Source organism: Pteropus alecto, unplaced genomic scaffold (genome assembly GCF_000325575.1).
Source record: "Pteropus alecto unplaced genomic scaffold, ASM32557v1 scaffold110, whole genome shotgun sequence".
Lineage (NCBI taxonomy): Eukaryota > Metazoa > Chordata > Mammalia > Chiroptera > Pteropodidae > Pteropus > Pteropus alecto.
In genome coordinates, this window is record NW_006431920.1 from 10,625,430 (window position 1) to 10,644,245 (window position 18,816).

Sequence of the window (18,816 nt, forward strand, 5' to 3'; positions counted from 1 at the left end):
TTCAAAAGGTACAGGGTGCATATGGTGAAACGTAAATCTCCCTTTGTTTCCTCACTCCCAGGGGTGCATTTTCTCTTGCCAGAGGCAGCTACTTTACTAATCTTCCAGGAGGTTATTCTATGCATCTAAATACATTTTGATAATTTTTATAAAATGAGGATATTGTAGCATTAAAAGCAAAAAATTAATAAAATATTAGACAATAGGAAGAAATACAAGAGTGAAGAAGAGTACAGAGAAATTAAAATATTTTAAGTTTCTTTTCAGTTTGAGAAGAGGCCACAGTTAAGTTTAAACATATTGAAAAGTTAAAGCTGATTTCAGCTTCTGTCCAAGATGGAGTAACAGAGACTAGATTATCCTCCTTCATGAAACAACTAAGAACCTGAACAAATCATAAACAATAGATCTTAAGATATTGGACATGAGTCGGTGAAGAACATTGATCCTTGAGAGATGGGAAACAAATGAAATTAGCTTTATGACTGCCCCAGCTTGCTTCCTTGAGAAAGGGAGCACAGAGAAGGAGAACCACACAGAACCCTGTGCTTTTCCTGAGTTCAGGAAATGGAGCTAGGAGTCCAGAGAGGCTAAGGCAGCTAGAATTCACAGAGTACTAGAAAGGAAAGCTAGCTGCACAGAGAAAGAATTGCAGAGATCTGCAGAGGGTCACTCTTGAGTATCCAGGTGAGTGCCAGTTAGCTTATACAGGTGAGAAAGCTAGGCAAGGCCAGGGAAAGAACTACCCAAAAGGAACTAAGGGAATAATACTTGGTGTTAACATAAATCCAAGCATAATTTCTGTTCGCGATAGCAGTTTGAATGCTAAAAAAGGTTTTGCCTTGTTAGTTAGGAAAACTAACCCTAGACTTATAGCTAGGAAAATAACTCATAAGGAGAGTAAAAACTAATAAATACTGATTCAGATAATGACACAGATGATAGAATTAGTAGGCAAGGATTTTATAACAGTTATTAACCCAAATCAGTAATGATATTAAATGGAAAAATGGAAATATGCTAAATGTTCCAGTCGAGTAGGATAGACTGGATTTTAAAGAAAAAATGGTAATCTATTTGCTGTTGAATAGAGTAGCAACTACAATATAAGGATGCAGAAGTTTGCGAGCAAAAAGATGGAAACAAACATACCTTGCATCGTCCAAACTACAGTGTAAGAACAAAACTAATAGAAAGCTAGTGATAGCTTGCAGGGTAGAGGAACTGGGTTGTGTTTGGGAAGAAGCATTTGGGAGTTTTTGACATTAATGATTGTTATATAGGTATTTGCTTTATAAAAATTTGTTAGCTCCACACGTCGCTATTTTTTTTTAATTAAACCTTATTTTTCAGAACAGTTTTAGATTCACAGCAAAATAGAGCAGAAAGTGCAGAATTTTTATATATCTCCTGTCCCCACACATGTACAACTTCCCGCACAATTTGACATCCTACACCACAGTGGTACACATTTGATTTTTATACACTTTTCTCTATAAGTATTCTATTTCACAATTTTTTTTTTTATAAAGTAACAAAACAAAATAGTGGCTAACCGATAGCCTAGCCAGACAGTAAGTCATTTGGAGACAGTTTTTCTCTATAAAAAAGTAAATCTTTTTCTTATTTCATGACATATAAAAACATCCAAACAGATTAAAGACCTAAAGGAGGGAAAACAAGTTTTAAAACTTTTAAGAGAAAACATAGGAAAAATTTCTGTGACCTTATGTTACAGAATGATTCTTAAACAAGACACAAAAATTGAAACTAAAAGAAAAGATTGATAAATTTGACTATGTAAAAATTTGAAACTTAGAATAATATACAAAGGATTAAAATACAGACTATCTAAAAATCTACAGATCTTTAAGAACCCAATATAAAACTAAGGGTGCGCAAAAGGAATTCAGAGAAAACAGTTATATAAAAATATATTTGACTTTTGTAGTTATCAAGAAAATAAAATAATAATGAGATCATGTTTCACTTATTAGATTGGTGATGTAATGAAGACAAAATGGAAATTCACTATTTACATGGAAATATAAATCAGTACAGCTTTTTGGGAAAAATCATATCTAGGAAAATTAAAATGAAAATTAAAAATACCCCTAACATTTTTACTTCTAAGCATATAAACTGGAGGGAGTTCTCAAGGAAATTGTGTAAGAATATTGTATCATTTTTTGTCATAGTAGAAAAAGTTAACTGCCTAAATGTTTTCAAGACTAGATCAACTAATGTATGATATTTATTAAGTAGATAAAAGTGAATAAAAAAGTAAAACTATATAGTTTTCCTCAGCCATTAACTTGGATTATTTTGATGGTAGGTTAAGTGGGTACAGTATATGCCTCTTCAGCTCTGTATCAACAGACTCGCATCTCTGGAATTTTTTCTCACGTGATCATTATTACTGATATTTCCCCAAATTTAGATTTTTTTCTTAGACATTTACTTCTCTGAATCTACTATGGGGGGAAAGTAGCATTCAAAATTGTTTTGCTCTTTCATTTTCTATTATTTTTTATAGGACTAATGTTTCAAGCCAAACTCCCTCTGCCAAAAGAAGTTTGGGATTTCTTCCTCAGCCAGCTCCTCTTTCTGTTAAAAAACTGAGGTGTAACCAAGATTACACTGGCTGGAACAAACCAAGAGTCCCACTTTCTTCTCACCAACAGCAACAACTACAGGGGTATGTGAATCCTTTTATTTTGCTTTCTTTTTATAAAGTGATTTAACTGAAGTATGTGTTGATGGATGTGAAAAATAACGACGGAAGGAGTCATACTGAGTACAGTTCTAAAATATTTGCTTATTTATTAAAGATTTATCACATCCATAAATAATAAGTCCATTTTCTGGTTCAATTTTTGAACTTTGGGGGGAAAAAAAAATATATATATATATACACACACACATATATATATATATATCTCTCTCTAAGAAAAATATGTATTTATTTATTTATTTATTTATTTATTTATTGCACTTTCTTCTCTGCATACCTGTTCTTGTCTCTGAGCCTCTTCTTTTCTGCTCTGTCTTCCAAATGTTTACCCTTCAGTTTAATTGTTTATTTCCTTTGTTCTTCATTCTGATTGGTCTGCCTCAAATTGTTATCTCGCTGTCTCCTTACCATACAGCATTCTTATATTAGTCTCATCCCATTTTGTGACCATCTTTCATCCAGATCTTGTCATACCTTTTTGAACTTTGGGGGGGAAAATATATATATATATATCTAAGAAAAATATATATATATATATTTATTTATTTATTTATTGCACTTTCTTCTCTGCATACCTGTTCTTGTCTCTGAGCCTCTTCTTTTCTGCTCTGTCTTCCAAATGTTTACCCTTCAGTTTAATTGTTTATTTCCTTTGTTCTTCATTCTGATTGGTCTGCCTCAAATTGTTATCTCGCTGTCTCCTTACCATACAGCATTCTTATATTAGTCTCATCCCATTTTGTGACCATCTTTCATCCAGATCTTGTCATACCTTGATCTTGTCTCATTTTTTTTACTGCCTCCTTTTGTGTATTTTATAGTTTCCTTCAGAGTCTTTTGACGTCCTCGTGAGTTACTACTCACCCTTGGTGCTCCATGTTCCCTGTCTACCTGCAGTGTTTCTTTAATTTCTGTACAGTACTTTCACCCATCTCTAGAAATATAGCTTTTTTTTTTTCGGACTTCTTCTAGGAATTAGAGTGTACTATTTCAAGTAGGCTGAGTACTCAGGACAAAGGACTCCTTAAAAAAAACTGAGTAGAGAAAAACGCCAGGTCTAGAGCATCTCAGAGGCTGTATAATCCAGTGTTCTCACAAGTCCTCCAAAATGTATAAAGTGAATGAAGAATGCAAAAAAAACACACATAACTTTCAGCATTCCTAGGATACAAAGGATTCCATCACCTTTAGTCTACCTTCTAAGTAGAGAAGCAAACCAAATTCTAGCAGTGTATCTGTTTTTCACTGTTTGAAGCCTGTGGGCGCTGACAAAGATAGGAGGCTTAAGAGAGTCCATGAAAAATATAGGAGTAGAAGACTTAGATGAGATACTGGAAAAAAATCACCGTAAGAAAGAGAAATTCAAATAGCAAGTACTATAATACTGAATATAGTTCTGGATCTTGGTAGTTCACAGCACTTTACAGGGAAGGGGCTTGAAAGTGAGTGATATCAGAAGCAACAGTCTCAAAAAAGCATTACTTATAGGGGAAAGAATCACCTAAATCTGGAGACTTGGTTTAGAAATAAGAAAAAAATGGGAGGAAAATTAAGAATTGTGCTGAAATAAAAGGTAAACAAGACATGCCAACTCCTCCTTCTCTCCTACCACCACCACCACCACCATCACCACCAGCAGCCATTAAAGAAACCACTTAATTAACAGAAGAGGGTGTGCCTGAATTAGGAACCCTACCCACTAAATGAATATGAACATAAAAAAGCAGGCCAATTCCAGACAAAACTGTAGGGGGAAAAATAAAAAGAAAACATAAAATATTTAGACCATAAAAATCATACCCCTAAAATCGATGTGAACTGTAAGAAAACTGTTATGTAACACTCGAAATGTAATTAAATATCCCCAAACAAGCATTTGAAAATATGAAAAAGCACCATGAATCAGGGATTCAAACTGAAAATTAAAATGACCAGTCAAGAAGAAATGACAGTTGCTTGAAATGAGAAAAGATAAGAAGAAAGACATTGTATCAAAAATCGAATCTGATTAAACCAAATTCAAATGAAAATTTAATAAGTGTCTTTGAAGGAAAACAAAAATAACCCAAGGGGCCAGAAATATAGAACTATAAACAGTAAGAGAGAAAATGGTTGAACTGGAAAACAGGTAAGGAATGTTTTATGTTAGATATAGTGTCTCTCAAGGGGAAAAAAAAGTGAAACAGAGCTAGTATTTAAAACTGTAATCCCAAAAAACTTTCCAGAAATAAAATTACTGAATCTGTAAATTGAAAGAGCCCTCCAGGTACCTGGAAAATTGAATGATCAAGATGTCTTAGTACAACTATTAGACTTAAAAGATTAAAGGAAAAATCCTCTGTGCCTTGAGTTTCAAAAAGATAAAATAATTTACAAGGGCAAAAGAAATAGACTGACACCAGACTTCTCAAAGTCATCATTCAAACAACAAAACAACATCGTTTTCAAGAAACTTGATGAAAGAAAAGATAAACATAGATGTTATGCCAAACCAAGCTATCGGGTTTGCAAACTGGAGAAAATAAATTTTGAAATGAAAGAACTCAGAATACTGTGTTATAAGTATGCTCTTCCTGAGAGATACTGACAAAAAATAAATGGTGAACATTTCATACATTCAATTGTAGAGCTAAGACTAAAACAATAGTGGGTACACATATAAAAGGATGGTATATAAACATTAGGTCTTCTAAGAAAGGAGTACAATTGTAACTAAAAGAAAATGGAAAGGGAGAGACAAAGGAGAAAGTAGAATAATATAATTGTGTCATTATATAATTGTGTCAGTAATAGGCGTGAGTCAAAGGATGCCACTTAAAATAGCTAGGTAGTAAAAGAAAAGCTTAAGAAACAAGAATTAAAGTCACAGTACAAAAATATAAAATCACATACAACCAGTAAAACAAAAAATACAAGCCTTCTTAAAACAAAAAGAAATATTTATAAAACACCAGATAACTAAGTAAAATTATAACATAAAATGGTAGAGTTAAGTCCAAATATATCAGTCATACCAAGAAATGTTATTGGGCTAATACATCTAATAAAGAAAAATATTTTCAAATTGGCCCACAAAGCAAAACCCAACTCTGCTGTATACTGGGGGTAATCCTAGAACAGTGATTTTAAAGTTTTAAAATAAAGGAGAGAGGTTTAGCTGCCTAATGGAAACAGTAAGAAAGTAGAGATTGCAGTCCTTATACCCAATAAAGTAGAATATGTAAGGACATAAAAGATCTAAACAACATAATCAGATAGATATAGATATATATTAAGTGCTATCTCTTACAATAGAGGATATGCATTCTTTTCAAACACATATGGGACACTCACAAAAATTAATCATATATTACAGCACAAAGGAAAAATCAGTAGGCCTCATAAAGTAGAAATAATACAGTCAATATCTTTTAATCACAGTGAAATAAAATTAAAAATTAAACTAAATGTTAAAAAGGTACTTTCCAAGTAGAAACTCTAAAAATCCCATTAAATTACCCTAGGCTCAAACACAAATTACAGATATTCTGAAGATGAATGATAATGAAAACACTATATACCTATAGGAAACTAAATCAGTAATCAGAGGAAAATTTATAGTATTAAACACCTATATCAGTACAAATGAGAGTGAATAAATAAATTCCGAACTCAAAAAAAAAAAATAGAACAAAGTAAACCAAAGAAAGCAAAAGCAAAACAATAAGGTAAAAATTAGAATTGCATGAGGTAGAGAACTAAAAAATAGATTTTATTAATAAATCAAAATATGGACTTTTGAAAAAATTTAAATCATTACCCTTTGAGTCAAGATTAAAAGGAAAATACAATAAGTTGGGAAGGGAGAAATAATTATTAATATAAGGGAAGTTTTTAAAATCATTTGAGACTATTTTGTACTTCTCTAATCAAAAAGAATGAGAAAACTTAGTTAAAATGGGCATAATTATCTCAGAAAATATAGTTTACTTAAATGATTCTAGTAGAGGTTTAAAAAATATAGTTTACTTAAATGATTCTAGTAGAGGTCCATAGAAGAAAAAAGAAATCTATAAAGGAGCTCCTACACAAAAAATGCACTGAACTCAAGTATTTCCACAGGGTAATTCTTCTAAATCTTTAGAAAGCAGAAAATCCCAATGCCATGCAAATTGTTTCAGAGCATAGAAAATGAAGGAAAGTGTCCAATACTTACTTTTTAATTAAAAAAAAATTTATTAGGGTGTAATTGACATATAGCATATTCGTTTCAGATATACAGCATAATGATTTAAATATTTATGTATGTTGCAAAATGATCACAATAAATGTACTTAACCCTAGTCACCTTAAATAGTTACAAAGTATTTTTTTCTTGTGATGAGAACTTTTAAAATTTATTCTCTTAGCAACTTTTGATTATGTAATACAGTACCATGTTGTAAATTATGTCCCCATAACTTATTTATTTCATAACAGAAGTTTGTACTTTTTGACCCCCTTCAACCATTTCCTCCCCCACCCCCTTGCCTCTGGCAACCACCAGTTTGTTCTCTGTATCTATGAGTTTGTGGGGTTTTTTGTTTTTCTTTGCTTTTTTTTTTGGTTTTTGTTTTAGATTCAGATATGAGTGAGATCATATGGTATTTGTCTTTTTTTTTATTTCACTTAATGCCCTCAAGGTCCATCTGTGTTGTTGAAATAGCACAGTTTCCTTTTTATGGCTAAAGTGTATGTGTGTGTCTCCTCACATTTTCTTTATCCATTCATCCATTGATGGACACTTAGGTTGTTTCTACATCTTGGCTATTATAAATAATGCTGCAATGAATATGGGAGGCATTTATCTTTTCAAATTAAGCACTTTCATTTTCTTCATATACCCAGAAATAAAATTGCTGGATCATATAGTAGTTATATTTTTAATTTTTTGAGGAGCCTCCATACTGTTTTTCATAGTGGCTGTACCAATTTATAGATCCACCAACAGTGCACAAGTGTTTCCTTTTTTTCTACATCCTCACCAACATTTGTTATTTCTTATTTATTGATAGCCATTCTAACAAGTATGAGGTGATAGCTCATTGTGGTTTTGATTTGCATTTCTCTAATGATTAGTAATGTCGAGCATCATTTTGTGTACCTCTTGGCCATCTGTATATCTTCTTTGGAAAAATGTCTATTCATATCCTCTGTCCATTTTTTAATCAGTTTTGTTGTTGTTGTTTTGCTATTGAGTTGTATGAGTACTTTATATATTTTGGATATTAACCCTTATCATATATATGATTTGCAGTTATTTTTTCTCATTCAGTAGGTTTCCTTTTTATTTTCTTGATGGTTTCCTTTGCTGTGCAGAACCTTTTATTTTGCTGTAGTCCCACTTATTTACTTTTGCTTTCCAATACTTACTTTTAATGAAGTAAATATAAGTCTGATCAGGTAGCATCAAAGAAATTTACAAACCAATATTTTATGAATATTAATGCAAGAACTCCTAAGTCAAATATTAGTAAACAGACTTCATTACTGTGTTAAGAAAATAATATAATATGACGAATGGGTTAATACCAGGATTGCAAAGGTAGTTGAATATCAGGGAATCTATTAATATAATTTACTATATTATAAGTATAAGGAGAAAATCATGATTTTCTTCACTGATGTTGAAAAAATGTGACAAAATTTAATACACATTTTTTATAAAAATGCTTGCAAGCATAGGAATCAGTGGGGCACTTCCTTGGTTATATACCTAAATCCTAAAACCAGTATTTTGCTTAAATTCAGGAAAAAGTCAAAGATGCTGCTGTCTTCTGTTTAATCTTTTATTGGAAATATTAGTCAATGCAGTTAATAAGAGAAAGAAAGTAGAGGCATAAGGATTGGAACTGAAGGACTTGGAAACTCTAGTGAATCATTGATGGAAGAAAGTATTTACCCAGATAGCAGGATTGAAAATTAACATACAAAAGCAATTTTGCTTGTTAATACAAATAACCAGTTGGAAGATAGAATGGAAGAGAATATTTCACAGATAAAATATATAAGAATAAATTTAACAAGGATTATTTAAAACCGAATGAAGACAACTATAAAACACCCCAGAAAGATACAAAGGAAACATAAATACAGGAAAAACATCCATTGTTTTTGGTTAGGACATCTTAGCATGATCGAGGTATAGTTCTTTCTAAAATAATTTGTAATTTAATATCCAAATAACCAACAAGTTAGACTAGTTGATATATTCATGTGGAAAAATATACATAGGAGAGTAGTTAGGAAAATACAGGAAAGAAATAACTAAGAGGGGAGAATAGCACTACCAGCTAGATATTTGAAATTATTGTAAAGTCAGTATGATTAAAATAGCTTGGTGCTGATGGCATGAACGGACAGATCGATGGACTTAGAAAGTCCAGATTATAGGGACAAAGAAGGATTTTTTAATAAATAGGGTCAGGATGACTAGCCATTTTGAAAAAGATGTATCTCTCAAGTACACAAGAATAAATTCCAAATTAATCAGAGTGCTAAATATAAAAAGTAAAACTCTTCAAATACTAGAAGTTGGGAGTGAATTTTTCTGTAACCTAGGTATAAGGAAAGGCTTTGTAACTGACTCAAAACAAGATTCAGGAAAAGAATAGATTGATAAATTTTCCTACATAAAAATTAGATTTTTCATTGCCAAAAACATAGACAAATTGGAAGCAAGTATTTGCAACATATAAATAAATATGCAATATCTCTAATATACAGAGAACTTTTAAAATTGAGTGGGGGAAGAAGACATCAGTAAAATGGACATCAGAGCTCCAAGGGCCCATCCCTTCACCAAAACTTTGAAATATCATGCAAAACTATCAAAATCAACTGTGTCAGAAACTTTGAAAAACAAGGGTTAATGGCAATCAAGCAAACATTGAATCAAGAAAGAGGCAGAGAATAATAAAGATTAGAGCAGAGATATAGAAAATAGAAAAATAACAGAGAAAATAAAACCCAAAGTTGATTTTTTAAAAAGATCAACAAAATTGATAAACTTTTAGATAAATTGACAAAGAGAAAGAGAAGTCTCAAATAACTAAAGTCAGAAATGAAAGTGAGTACATTGCTACCAACCTTACCAAAATACAAAGGATTATAGGAGAATAATATGGTTAGAGGTACACCAACAAATTAAATAACTAGATGAAACGGACAAATATCTAAAAACAATGTAGAATTGTGCAGCTGTGAAAAAAAATGAAAAAAGGAAGGTGTATGAAGTCAAAACCAAAATGAGATATCACTTCGTACCCACTAGGATGGCCATAATTAAAAACAAACCTGAAATTAACAAAGAATATATTGATAAGTAAAAAAACCAAATTGCTAAAGTGTATTGCATAATATGCTACCTTTGTATAAGAAAGGAGGATAAATAAGAAAATATATATGTTTACTTTTATATAGATAAAAGATACTTGAAATGTTACATTTTATATAAAATATACTTAATATTTTACAAAGTATATACATGTATTTTGTTTTAAATTATAAAATATAATTTTTATGTATTATATAAAATATATGGATACTTCAGTTTTGATATTTATGTTGTTAAACCTTCCAAGTTCACTGATATTTCCTTCTTTGGTGTTTAATATGCTATTAATCTCATTCAATCAAATTTTCTTTTCAAATATTGTTTTTTATCTCTAGAAGTTTAATTTGGGGCTTTCAAAAATTAAGAAATGCTTATTTTTGCACCTTCTCTATCTAGACCTACTGAATCAGAAACTATGGAGTTAGGGCCTTGCAATGTGTATTCAGTAAGTCCCCAGGCAATTCTAATGCATGCTGTACTGGAGAACCCCTACTCTAGTGAACATATTTCAGGAACTACCATCGTCTTCAGAAGTACTTTTATTTCATGAAAATTTCTTTCATTTTCAGCTTCTCCAATTTGGGAAATACCTGCTATATGAATGCTATTTTACAATCCCTATTTTCACTTCAGTCATTTGCAAATGACTTGCTTAAGCAAGGTATCCCATGGAAAAAAATTCCACACAATGCACTTATCAGGTAATTGTTATGTACTTACTAAGTAACTTTCCGCCTTATTCTTGTAGAATAATGGAGTTTTAGACACTTAAAATTTTATGTGCCGTTGTTAGCAGTCTTTAAAATATCACACCATCCAGTGTTTTGTAAAACATGCTAAACTTGTCTATTTTGTTTTACCAGACGCTTTGCACACTTGCTTGTTAAAAAAGATATCTGTAATTCAGAGACCAAAAAAGATTTACTCAAGAAGGTTAAAAATGCCATTTCAGCTACAGCAGAGCGATTCTCTGGTTATATGCAGAATGTGAGTACCAATTGTGTTTAAAAACACTTTAGCTATAGGGGAAATTGAAATGATTTTAGTGTGTTACCTGATTTTTAAAGTGAGATTTGTATATATGTGTGTGTTCATCACAAGTTGAAAAACTTGAGAACTTCTGGGAAGGTTCAGTATGACTCTTCTGTGTATTTTGTCGTTTTAATAATAAAAATAGGGTTTGCCAGTACAGAAACTTGGGCTATCAAAGGCTATTTTAGAAAAATTACCTTTTTATAAAAACAAAGAAGTGATTCATTTATTTATTCCTGCTAATCCAACTGATTGTAAAGAATATAAAATTTCTTATTTGTTTTTATTCACAAATATGTACCATAAAATCATTAGAGTAAATCTGATCTTTTTTCTATAATGCTGTTGACTTCCCAGTGCTTTAGTTGTATAAATCACAATGTTGATAAACTGTTATTGTTTATCAGGAAATGTTTTGATCTGATTAAAGATATTTTGCCTTAGGATGCTCATGAATTTCTAAGTCAATGCTTAGACCAGCTGAAAGAAGATATGGAAAAATTAAATAAAACTTGGAAGACTGAACCTCTTTCTGGAGAAGAAAATTCACCAGATATTTCAGCCACTAGAGTATACACTTGCCCCGTTATTACTAATTTGGAGTTTGAGGTTCAGCACTCCATTATCTGTAAAGCGTAAGTAGTCTCCCAGAAAACTCTTTTCCCTTTTATGGCAAGTGATGAAAATGCTTTTATTCTTTATGGCAAGTGATTAAAACTCTTCTGAAGGTTTTAATGATCTCATCTTCCTGTGTCATGGGGAAACATCCTTTTTTTAGTGTCATCATCATCTGTAAAAATGCTTGAGTGAGAACTAAAGAGTACTTAAATATTATTTGGTCAAATGCCTTACTGCTGACGAAACAATTAATTTTGACCTACCTTCTTTGGTGTGCGTGTGTGTGTGTGTTTTTTCTTTTAATCACTGTGTGGACTATCTAGTTCTTTGGGAATACTTTTTTTTTTTTCCCCCCTGCAAAGACTCACTCCTATTAGTTGCTTATTTTGTTGAACAAGATTTTTTTTTATTAAAAATAGGGGGGTTTTTTTACAAAATTGATCAAAATTTGAATTATTTTTAACTTTTGCAGTGTTTTTAAACCATGTTTGCATTAGTTATTCAGGTTTACTTTCTACATATAATTAATTTCCATGATCATTATCTAGACTTCTATATGGTATACTTCATATCAAAAGGTTCTATTTTGATTAATCTTCTAATTATTGATAGTTCATCTCTGAATACATTTTCTTAAGAGAGAGTAGAATTCTTCACAGCTCCTATATAAGTTAGAGTTATTTCTGTGGCTTTTACACATGACTTAATACAGAATTATTGAGTCACACATAGCCTTTCCCCCTCAACATATTACATAGACTGTTTTAGTGTATCCTGTTACTCTGTGTTACGTGGGAGAAGTCTGATTTTTTGAGTAACCTTTTTCTTCCTGAAAGTCTGTGTCTGCCTGCCTTCCTTCCTTCCTTTTTTTCTTTTTTCAGTTTTACTGTTTTACGTATAGGTATTGACACTTTTTGTTAATTTTGCTTTTAATGTGATGGGGCTTTTCATCTGAAGATTTGGAGTTTTCTTCAGCTCAAGAACACTGTTTTCTAAATACTGCTTCTCTTCCATTTGTTCTGGAATTTTCTTTTGAAATACTCAATAGCCATGTATTAGCTTTTCATTCTCTGTCTTCCACATGTATCTGTTTTTCTTAGGTTGCTGAAAATAGTAGTGTTCACTGAGGTCTCTTCCAGCTACAATATTCTAATATTTTTGACTAGAATTTCAAACAGCCATGTGGACAGTATAAATACAGTAGTTTTGCAATCACTAGTCTGTGACTTTCTTACCTTCATTATTTCTTCAGCTCTTTTTTCCTCCAATGGATAAATTATTTTTTAAAGAAAAAGTCCAGGTTTTACAAATACAGCTCATTTTCTTATAAAAGCTAGAGAGCCCTTAGCAGTTAATTATATTATAGACAGCCGTCTTTCCCTTTCTTTCAGTGCACTTTACAAACAAAATTTGTTCGAGTCAGAGAGAGAAGCAGAGTTTTTTATTGTGATTTAATTTTGAGGGTACCAACCAAAGTTTTTTTTGATAGGAAAATTTCAGTTGCCTCTGATAGAAATGACTGCAGGCAGCACAGGAAGAAAGTCCATATCATAGCGTTGGCTGCCTGACTGATGCTGCTGGCACAGTGCGGCTCCAGTTGTGCAGCCTAGATGTCAGGTGTGCAGTTGAGGTGTGTGCACCAGGGCATGAGGTGGCATAGCTCATGGATGTAGGCCTAACAGGCAGCCAGCCTGAACAGTGGCCCAGGAGTTCGGCAAGTCCAGGAGGTGATAAGGTTCTGTGGGGCCACAGCAGCTGTGGTACATCTGTCTCCTCGAAGTCCTTGCGTTAGTTGCTTTATTAGTAATTTTCTTTAAGACAGTTCTTTAAACACAAAATAGTTTCTGCTGAAGGAGGTTCTCAAGTACCTTATTCCTCAAATTGTAATTTTTCATATTTAGCCTTTTGTCTCATCTGGCTGTAGGTTAGTTTGGCCAGTTTGCCAAATGTACTTCTTTTTATTATTTTTTTTTAACTATTATAGTTTAAATCGATTGGTATTCAATTATCATAAGGTATTTCAATATATTAATAACATTATTGAATACTAAGAATTATGAAGTCTCCATTTGAAGAACTTAAAATATCTAAAATTAAGTTCTTAATGTTTCTCATAAACCTTCTGCAGTCTTCCCTATCTCGGTAATGACCGTTTCAGAAATGTGGTGTATTTCTTAGTTCTTTCTCTTGCACCCCATATCATATTGTCAGCAAATCCTTTCAGCTCTTTACAATACTGCTAGAATCTGACATCTTTCTACTACCTCCACTACCATCACTCTGGACCATCATCTCTTGCCTGGTTTTTGCAATACCTTCTAAACCGGTCTCCGTGTTTCTGTCCTTTTCTTTCTGTATTCTATTTTAAACACATTGGAATGATTCAATTAAAATGAAAGTTAATTAATGGCAACCCTCTGCTGTGTAACCCTTAAAATAAAAGCTGAAATCCTTACTGTGATCTGTAAAACCCATTTACTCTGCTTTTCAGCATCTCTTCTCCAGTGAATTCTCTGACTTCATCTCCTACTGCTATTCCTCTTGTTCATTCTGTTCTAATCAAACTAGCTTCCTTGCTTTTTTTTAAAAATGCCAGAATCCTGGTACTTCAAGTCTTTTCACATTTTAAGAAAGTGCTTAAATACTTGCAATTGAGGTTTTGCCTCTGTTGATTTAGTAAGGGTTAAGGTAGCTTGAGAAAGGTCTTAAATGTTGTATATTTCTTATGCCTAGTCATAGTCTGAAACAGAGTAATTTCAGACTAGTACCTGATAAGTTGCCAGTACCTGATAAGTTCTATGTGGGAACAGTGTTTCTGAAGTATATTTGTATTTATTTAATATTGCAGTTAGACTTCCAAATGGTTATATTTGTCTTCTTTTATTTTAACAGATGTGGAGAGATTATTCCCAAAAGAGAACAATTTAATGACCTGTCCATTGACCTTCCTCGAAGGAAAAAACCACTCCCTCCTCGTTCAATTCAAGATTCTCTTGATCTTTTCTTTAGGGTAAGTAATATCTTTTCAGTATTGTCACATAACTAAATTTTAAATATCATAGATAATTGAATTTGAAAAGAAGTTTCTTTAAGGCAGAGTTTGGACAAAATTACTTTCAGGGAAAACAAATGAGAAATGTTTATAAATATTATTAAAAGCTTGATAAATCTAATTGTTAACTTATTAAAGAAAATTGATTGCTTAAGTAGATTATGCATTTGACTCAACAGCAAATGTTTTAGACAACCTTAGAAGCAGTTATTTGTAAACAAATATTAGTTCGAAGCATATTAAGTGACATATGCTAAAACTGGGTAGTGTGGATTAAAATCGAAGACAGTATGTAAGTTAAGATCTAAGATCTGAGAAATAAAAAAAAAAATCTTTGCTTCTCCTTAGGTTGTATGTACCCTATTAGAAACAGAAAAGTCAGTTTATCCAAAGCTGTAAATAAATATTTGTGTCTGTAATAAGTGTTATAGATATTCTGGGGCATATTGAACCTGTCGTGTAGCAGTCCTTACAACTGATAGAAATTTGTCAGAATCATCCTTTGTAATAGTGGTTCTTGTTTTGTTGTGCAAATAGGCAGGGTTGTCTTCCTAAGGTTAAAAAAAAAATTTCTGTTCTTTAAATGATGAACATTTAGCTTCACCCAAAGATAAATACTCTGCTTTCTTTTTTGTTTTAATCATTCCTTACTTACTATTCCTGTTATTATCATAGAATTTGAAGATTTTCCTATGTATCTTTACTCCCATTTTTTAAGGATTTCTTGTTTCAGTTTTCTCTAGGTAATGATATCCACCCCAAACTTTGGTCCTTTTAGAGCAGTTGTTCTTAGTGGGCTGTCACCAGAAGATTGAGTTCCATTATAAGAAAGGGGTAGAGTTACACCTAACAGACCAGGAACTCCGCCTAACCTGAAGGTGATCTTATCTCTGCTATGGCCAAATGTTAAGTCTGGATATACTCTTGGCAGTGGTTCTTGTGTACCCATGGGGAAAAGGTTGAGAATCTGCTACTGTAGAGTCTAGTTACTGTCATAAGTGGAGATGTTTCCGTGTTAAAAAAGGAAATTAGGAATTCTGAAATAGGGTGTGGTATTATAACTATTTTGAGGATTAGGTCTTAATATAGTAAGGTTTGTGACTCTAGACACAAAATTTAAACTGGTTAGAGTTGTCATTCCACTGAAGATTAGTAGCATTTAATGGGGTATTGTTCATTCAACTTCATACTTCTTTATTTTTCCCTCTTGTCTTTTTACAGGCAGAAGAACTTGAATATTCCTGTGAGAAGTGTGGGGGGAAATGTGCTCTTGTCAGGCACAAATTTAACAGGCTGCCCAGGTAAAATTAATTGCTCTTGAATTTTTCTTCTTTAAAGTACTTACAAATATTACTGAATAAGTGAGGTTTACCAGAACGGATTGGTAAAGAAGGTCAGCAGAGCCGAGCTATGAAAAGGGCAGAAAATAGAAAACTAGGATGCATAAGAAGGGAAGAGGATTTGGAATGTTAAAGGAATTTGAGAGTTCCAAAAAGATGGCAGCAAGAGGATGTGAGTGGTGAGGCCAGAATAATGATAGGGACTAGCTAGCAGATTTTTAATTCAGTAATGTATAATAATCAGTTATAATCTGTTGTCCTGCATTGTGCATAGCTTCTTTATCTTACCCCAGACTTTCAGTAAAAATCTGTAGATAGATAGACATGCGTGCCTAAAAACAAAATAGAGTAATTTTCTGCAGTTTATGCATTCCTTTATTCAGAGGATCTTATAAATTGATAAGTTTTCTGTAATGAGAATTCCAAATTAGGAATGAAACTAAGTTGTATTAGTTCTCTGTAAACAAATATAAAACCAAACTAGTTAGAAAAATTATGATATGATTATAGAATTATAGAATAGCTCTTAGGTCTTTCCAAGACTAGATCTCAACCACAAACAAGGTTCTTCTTAACATTAAGTATTTATATGGCACTTTGCCTGCAGAGTGCTTTACTTTCTTTTATTAGCTTCAATTTTTCTAAGACTAAATGTGGAGTTTCTGGAACCTAGCCCCTAGAGACTAGTTCTTTTACACTCCATAATCTGTTCCTTTCTAGAAAATGAGTTTCTTTTAAAGAAAAGACTTTCTAAATCATAGCACTAGTATTGTTAACCATAGTCTGTATTTCTTACTTAAGGGACTTATTCTTTTCGATTCGTGAATATTTTGAAGTAGGAGGGTGTAGGGGAAAAAAATATTGAGGGGGATTTTTCTCCTTTTTTTTTTTTCTGGTAGGTCACCTGTGTTAAAAGTTAATTTATTCTAAACTTACATGAAATAGAAACCATTGTATCATAAATCCTAATTATTGGACTCGCTTCGCTTTGTTCATTTCAGTATTAAAACCAGTCTTTTATTCTTGAAGTGTCCACTATCTTTATCAAATCTGTTAATTCCTAGTCTACCTCATCTTTACAGATCAGTGCTTTTTAACTATACCATCTCTGTCTGTTTTATATTACCTTTTATTTTGGTAGGATTATGTGAAAATTTAGTCAAAATATTTGACATTAGTTTTAGTCTGTTCACATCAGCTGTGTCCTCGTATTCTCCCAGTTGTGAATTTGGATGTTAGGAATTCTAGCATGCTTTTTAAAGAGAAATACAATTGATAACTTCAACTTACAAATTTTTGAGTTTGTAGCTTCTGTGATGAAGGCATATGTATATGGTAAGAAAGGAAACAGCTTTCCATAAATCAGACATTATTTTTGCCTAGAATTGAGGTTTATTCCCATAAGAGTTCTGAAATTAAATTGTTCTTATAGACTGTGAAGTATATCTAATCCATCAGGCAGAGGCTATGTTCTATATCAGAGGTGAAAAGGTTGCCACAGTAGTAACTAAAAGGAAGTAATTTTATAGAGCTAAAAGCTTTTTCAGACCCACAAAACAGATATGCCATAAAATTTTGTAGAACTTTTTTCTAAGTAGAGAAAATTTTTATATTTCTTTCTTCAGACAAAATGCTACTGAAATAAGAAAAGTTCTTGTCAGAAATCATCTTAAAGAAAATCAATGTTCACCATCAGACATAGGGCTGTTTTAACACTTGAAAGTATCATTAATGGTTATATAACACCTAGTTTTTTAAACTATATGGCATTGAAGTTAAATAATTTAAGGATTTAACCCACTATCAATATATCAGTATCAGCATTTAAGAATATGGTGTTTTTGTCTGTTATGTTTTATTTGGTGTGTATGGTGTTTTTTTTTTTTTTAGGAATACTGTAAATATTTTACCTGAACCTCATTAAGCTACCCAACGCCTGTGATTTTTATTTGTGTTCTTAGTACCTAGCACAATGCCTACACATGGCAGGTATTCAGTAAATGTTGTTTGGCCAAATCTTTATTTAGTTTGGACAGATGTATTTTTTAAATCAAAAGCTGTCTAACATAGTCAGTTGCAGTGATCTTTTTTCACCTATAAGAGAGCTACCTCTATTATGTATGACCTAGTAATGTCATCATCTCCTGTTTTTCAGGATCCTCATTCTTCATTTGAAGCGATATAGCTTCAATGTAACTCTCTCACTTAACAACAAGATTGGGCAGCAAGTCATCATTCCAAGATACCTGACCCTGTCATCTCACTGCACGGAAAATACAAAATCACCATTCACCCTTGGGTGGAGTGCACATATGGCAATGTAAGTCCTTGAGAGGTAATTTCTTTGCCTTTTCTTTTGAAGGGGAAAGGCTTTAGTATCTGATCAAAAGAATGAACTAGATAAAAAAACTCCCAGGTAAAATTGGACCAAGAAGGATTTTGGGATTTTGTGTTAAATTACTGCCTGATTGAAGTAATTGTAGTAATAAATTGAGGTAATAAACTGCTTAAACAAAATTCTTCCAAGTACATTAGTTGCCTCTCATAATGAGTTACCTTTGTGAAATGTTCTTACGCTTTTTAGATCACAAGGAGATAATTTGATACATTTTGGGAATATAAACTTAATTTGCATGCTTATAAGAGTCACCTGAACACTAAAAATATTGATTCCTGTGTTCTTTCC

The 18,816-nt window shown here is 32.2% G+C and overlaps 1 protein-coding gene across 2 annotated transcripts in view; it reads left to right on the forward strand.

Annotated features, from left to right (window-relative positions):
* Positions 1 to 18,816, forward strand: part of USP37 (ubiquitin specific peptidase 37) — a 73,395-nt gene that overhangs the window by 28,832 nt on the left and 25,747 nt on the right. For both annotated transcript variants that reach the window (XM_006906721.3, XM_015585422.2), the window contains exons 10-16: positions 2,537 to 2,698; positions 10,658 to 10,789; positions 10,952 to 11,075; positions 11,565 to 11,755; positions 14,631 to 14,748; positions 16,012 to 16,091; positions 18,286 to 18,450. In XM_006906721.3, the coding sequence (XP_006906783.1) occupies positions 2,537 to 2,698; positions 10,658 to 10,789; positions 10,952 to 11,075; positions 11,565 to 11,755; positions 14,631 to 14,748; positions 16,012 to 16,091; positions 18,286 to 18,450 (972 nt within the window). The remainder of the gene's footprint in view (positions 1 to 2,536; positions 2,699 to 10,657; positions 10,790 to 10,951; positions 11,076 to 11,564; positions 11,756 to 14,630; positions 14,749 to 16,011; positions 16,092 to 18,285; positions 18,451 to 18,816) is intronic.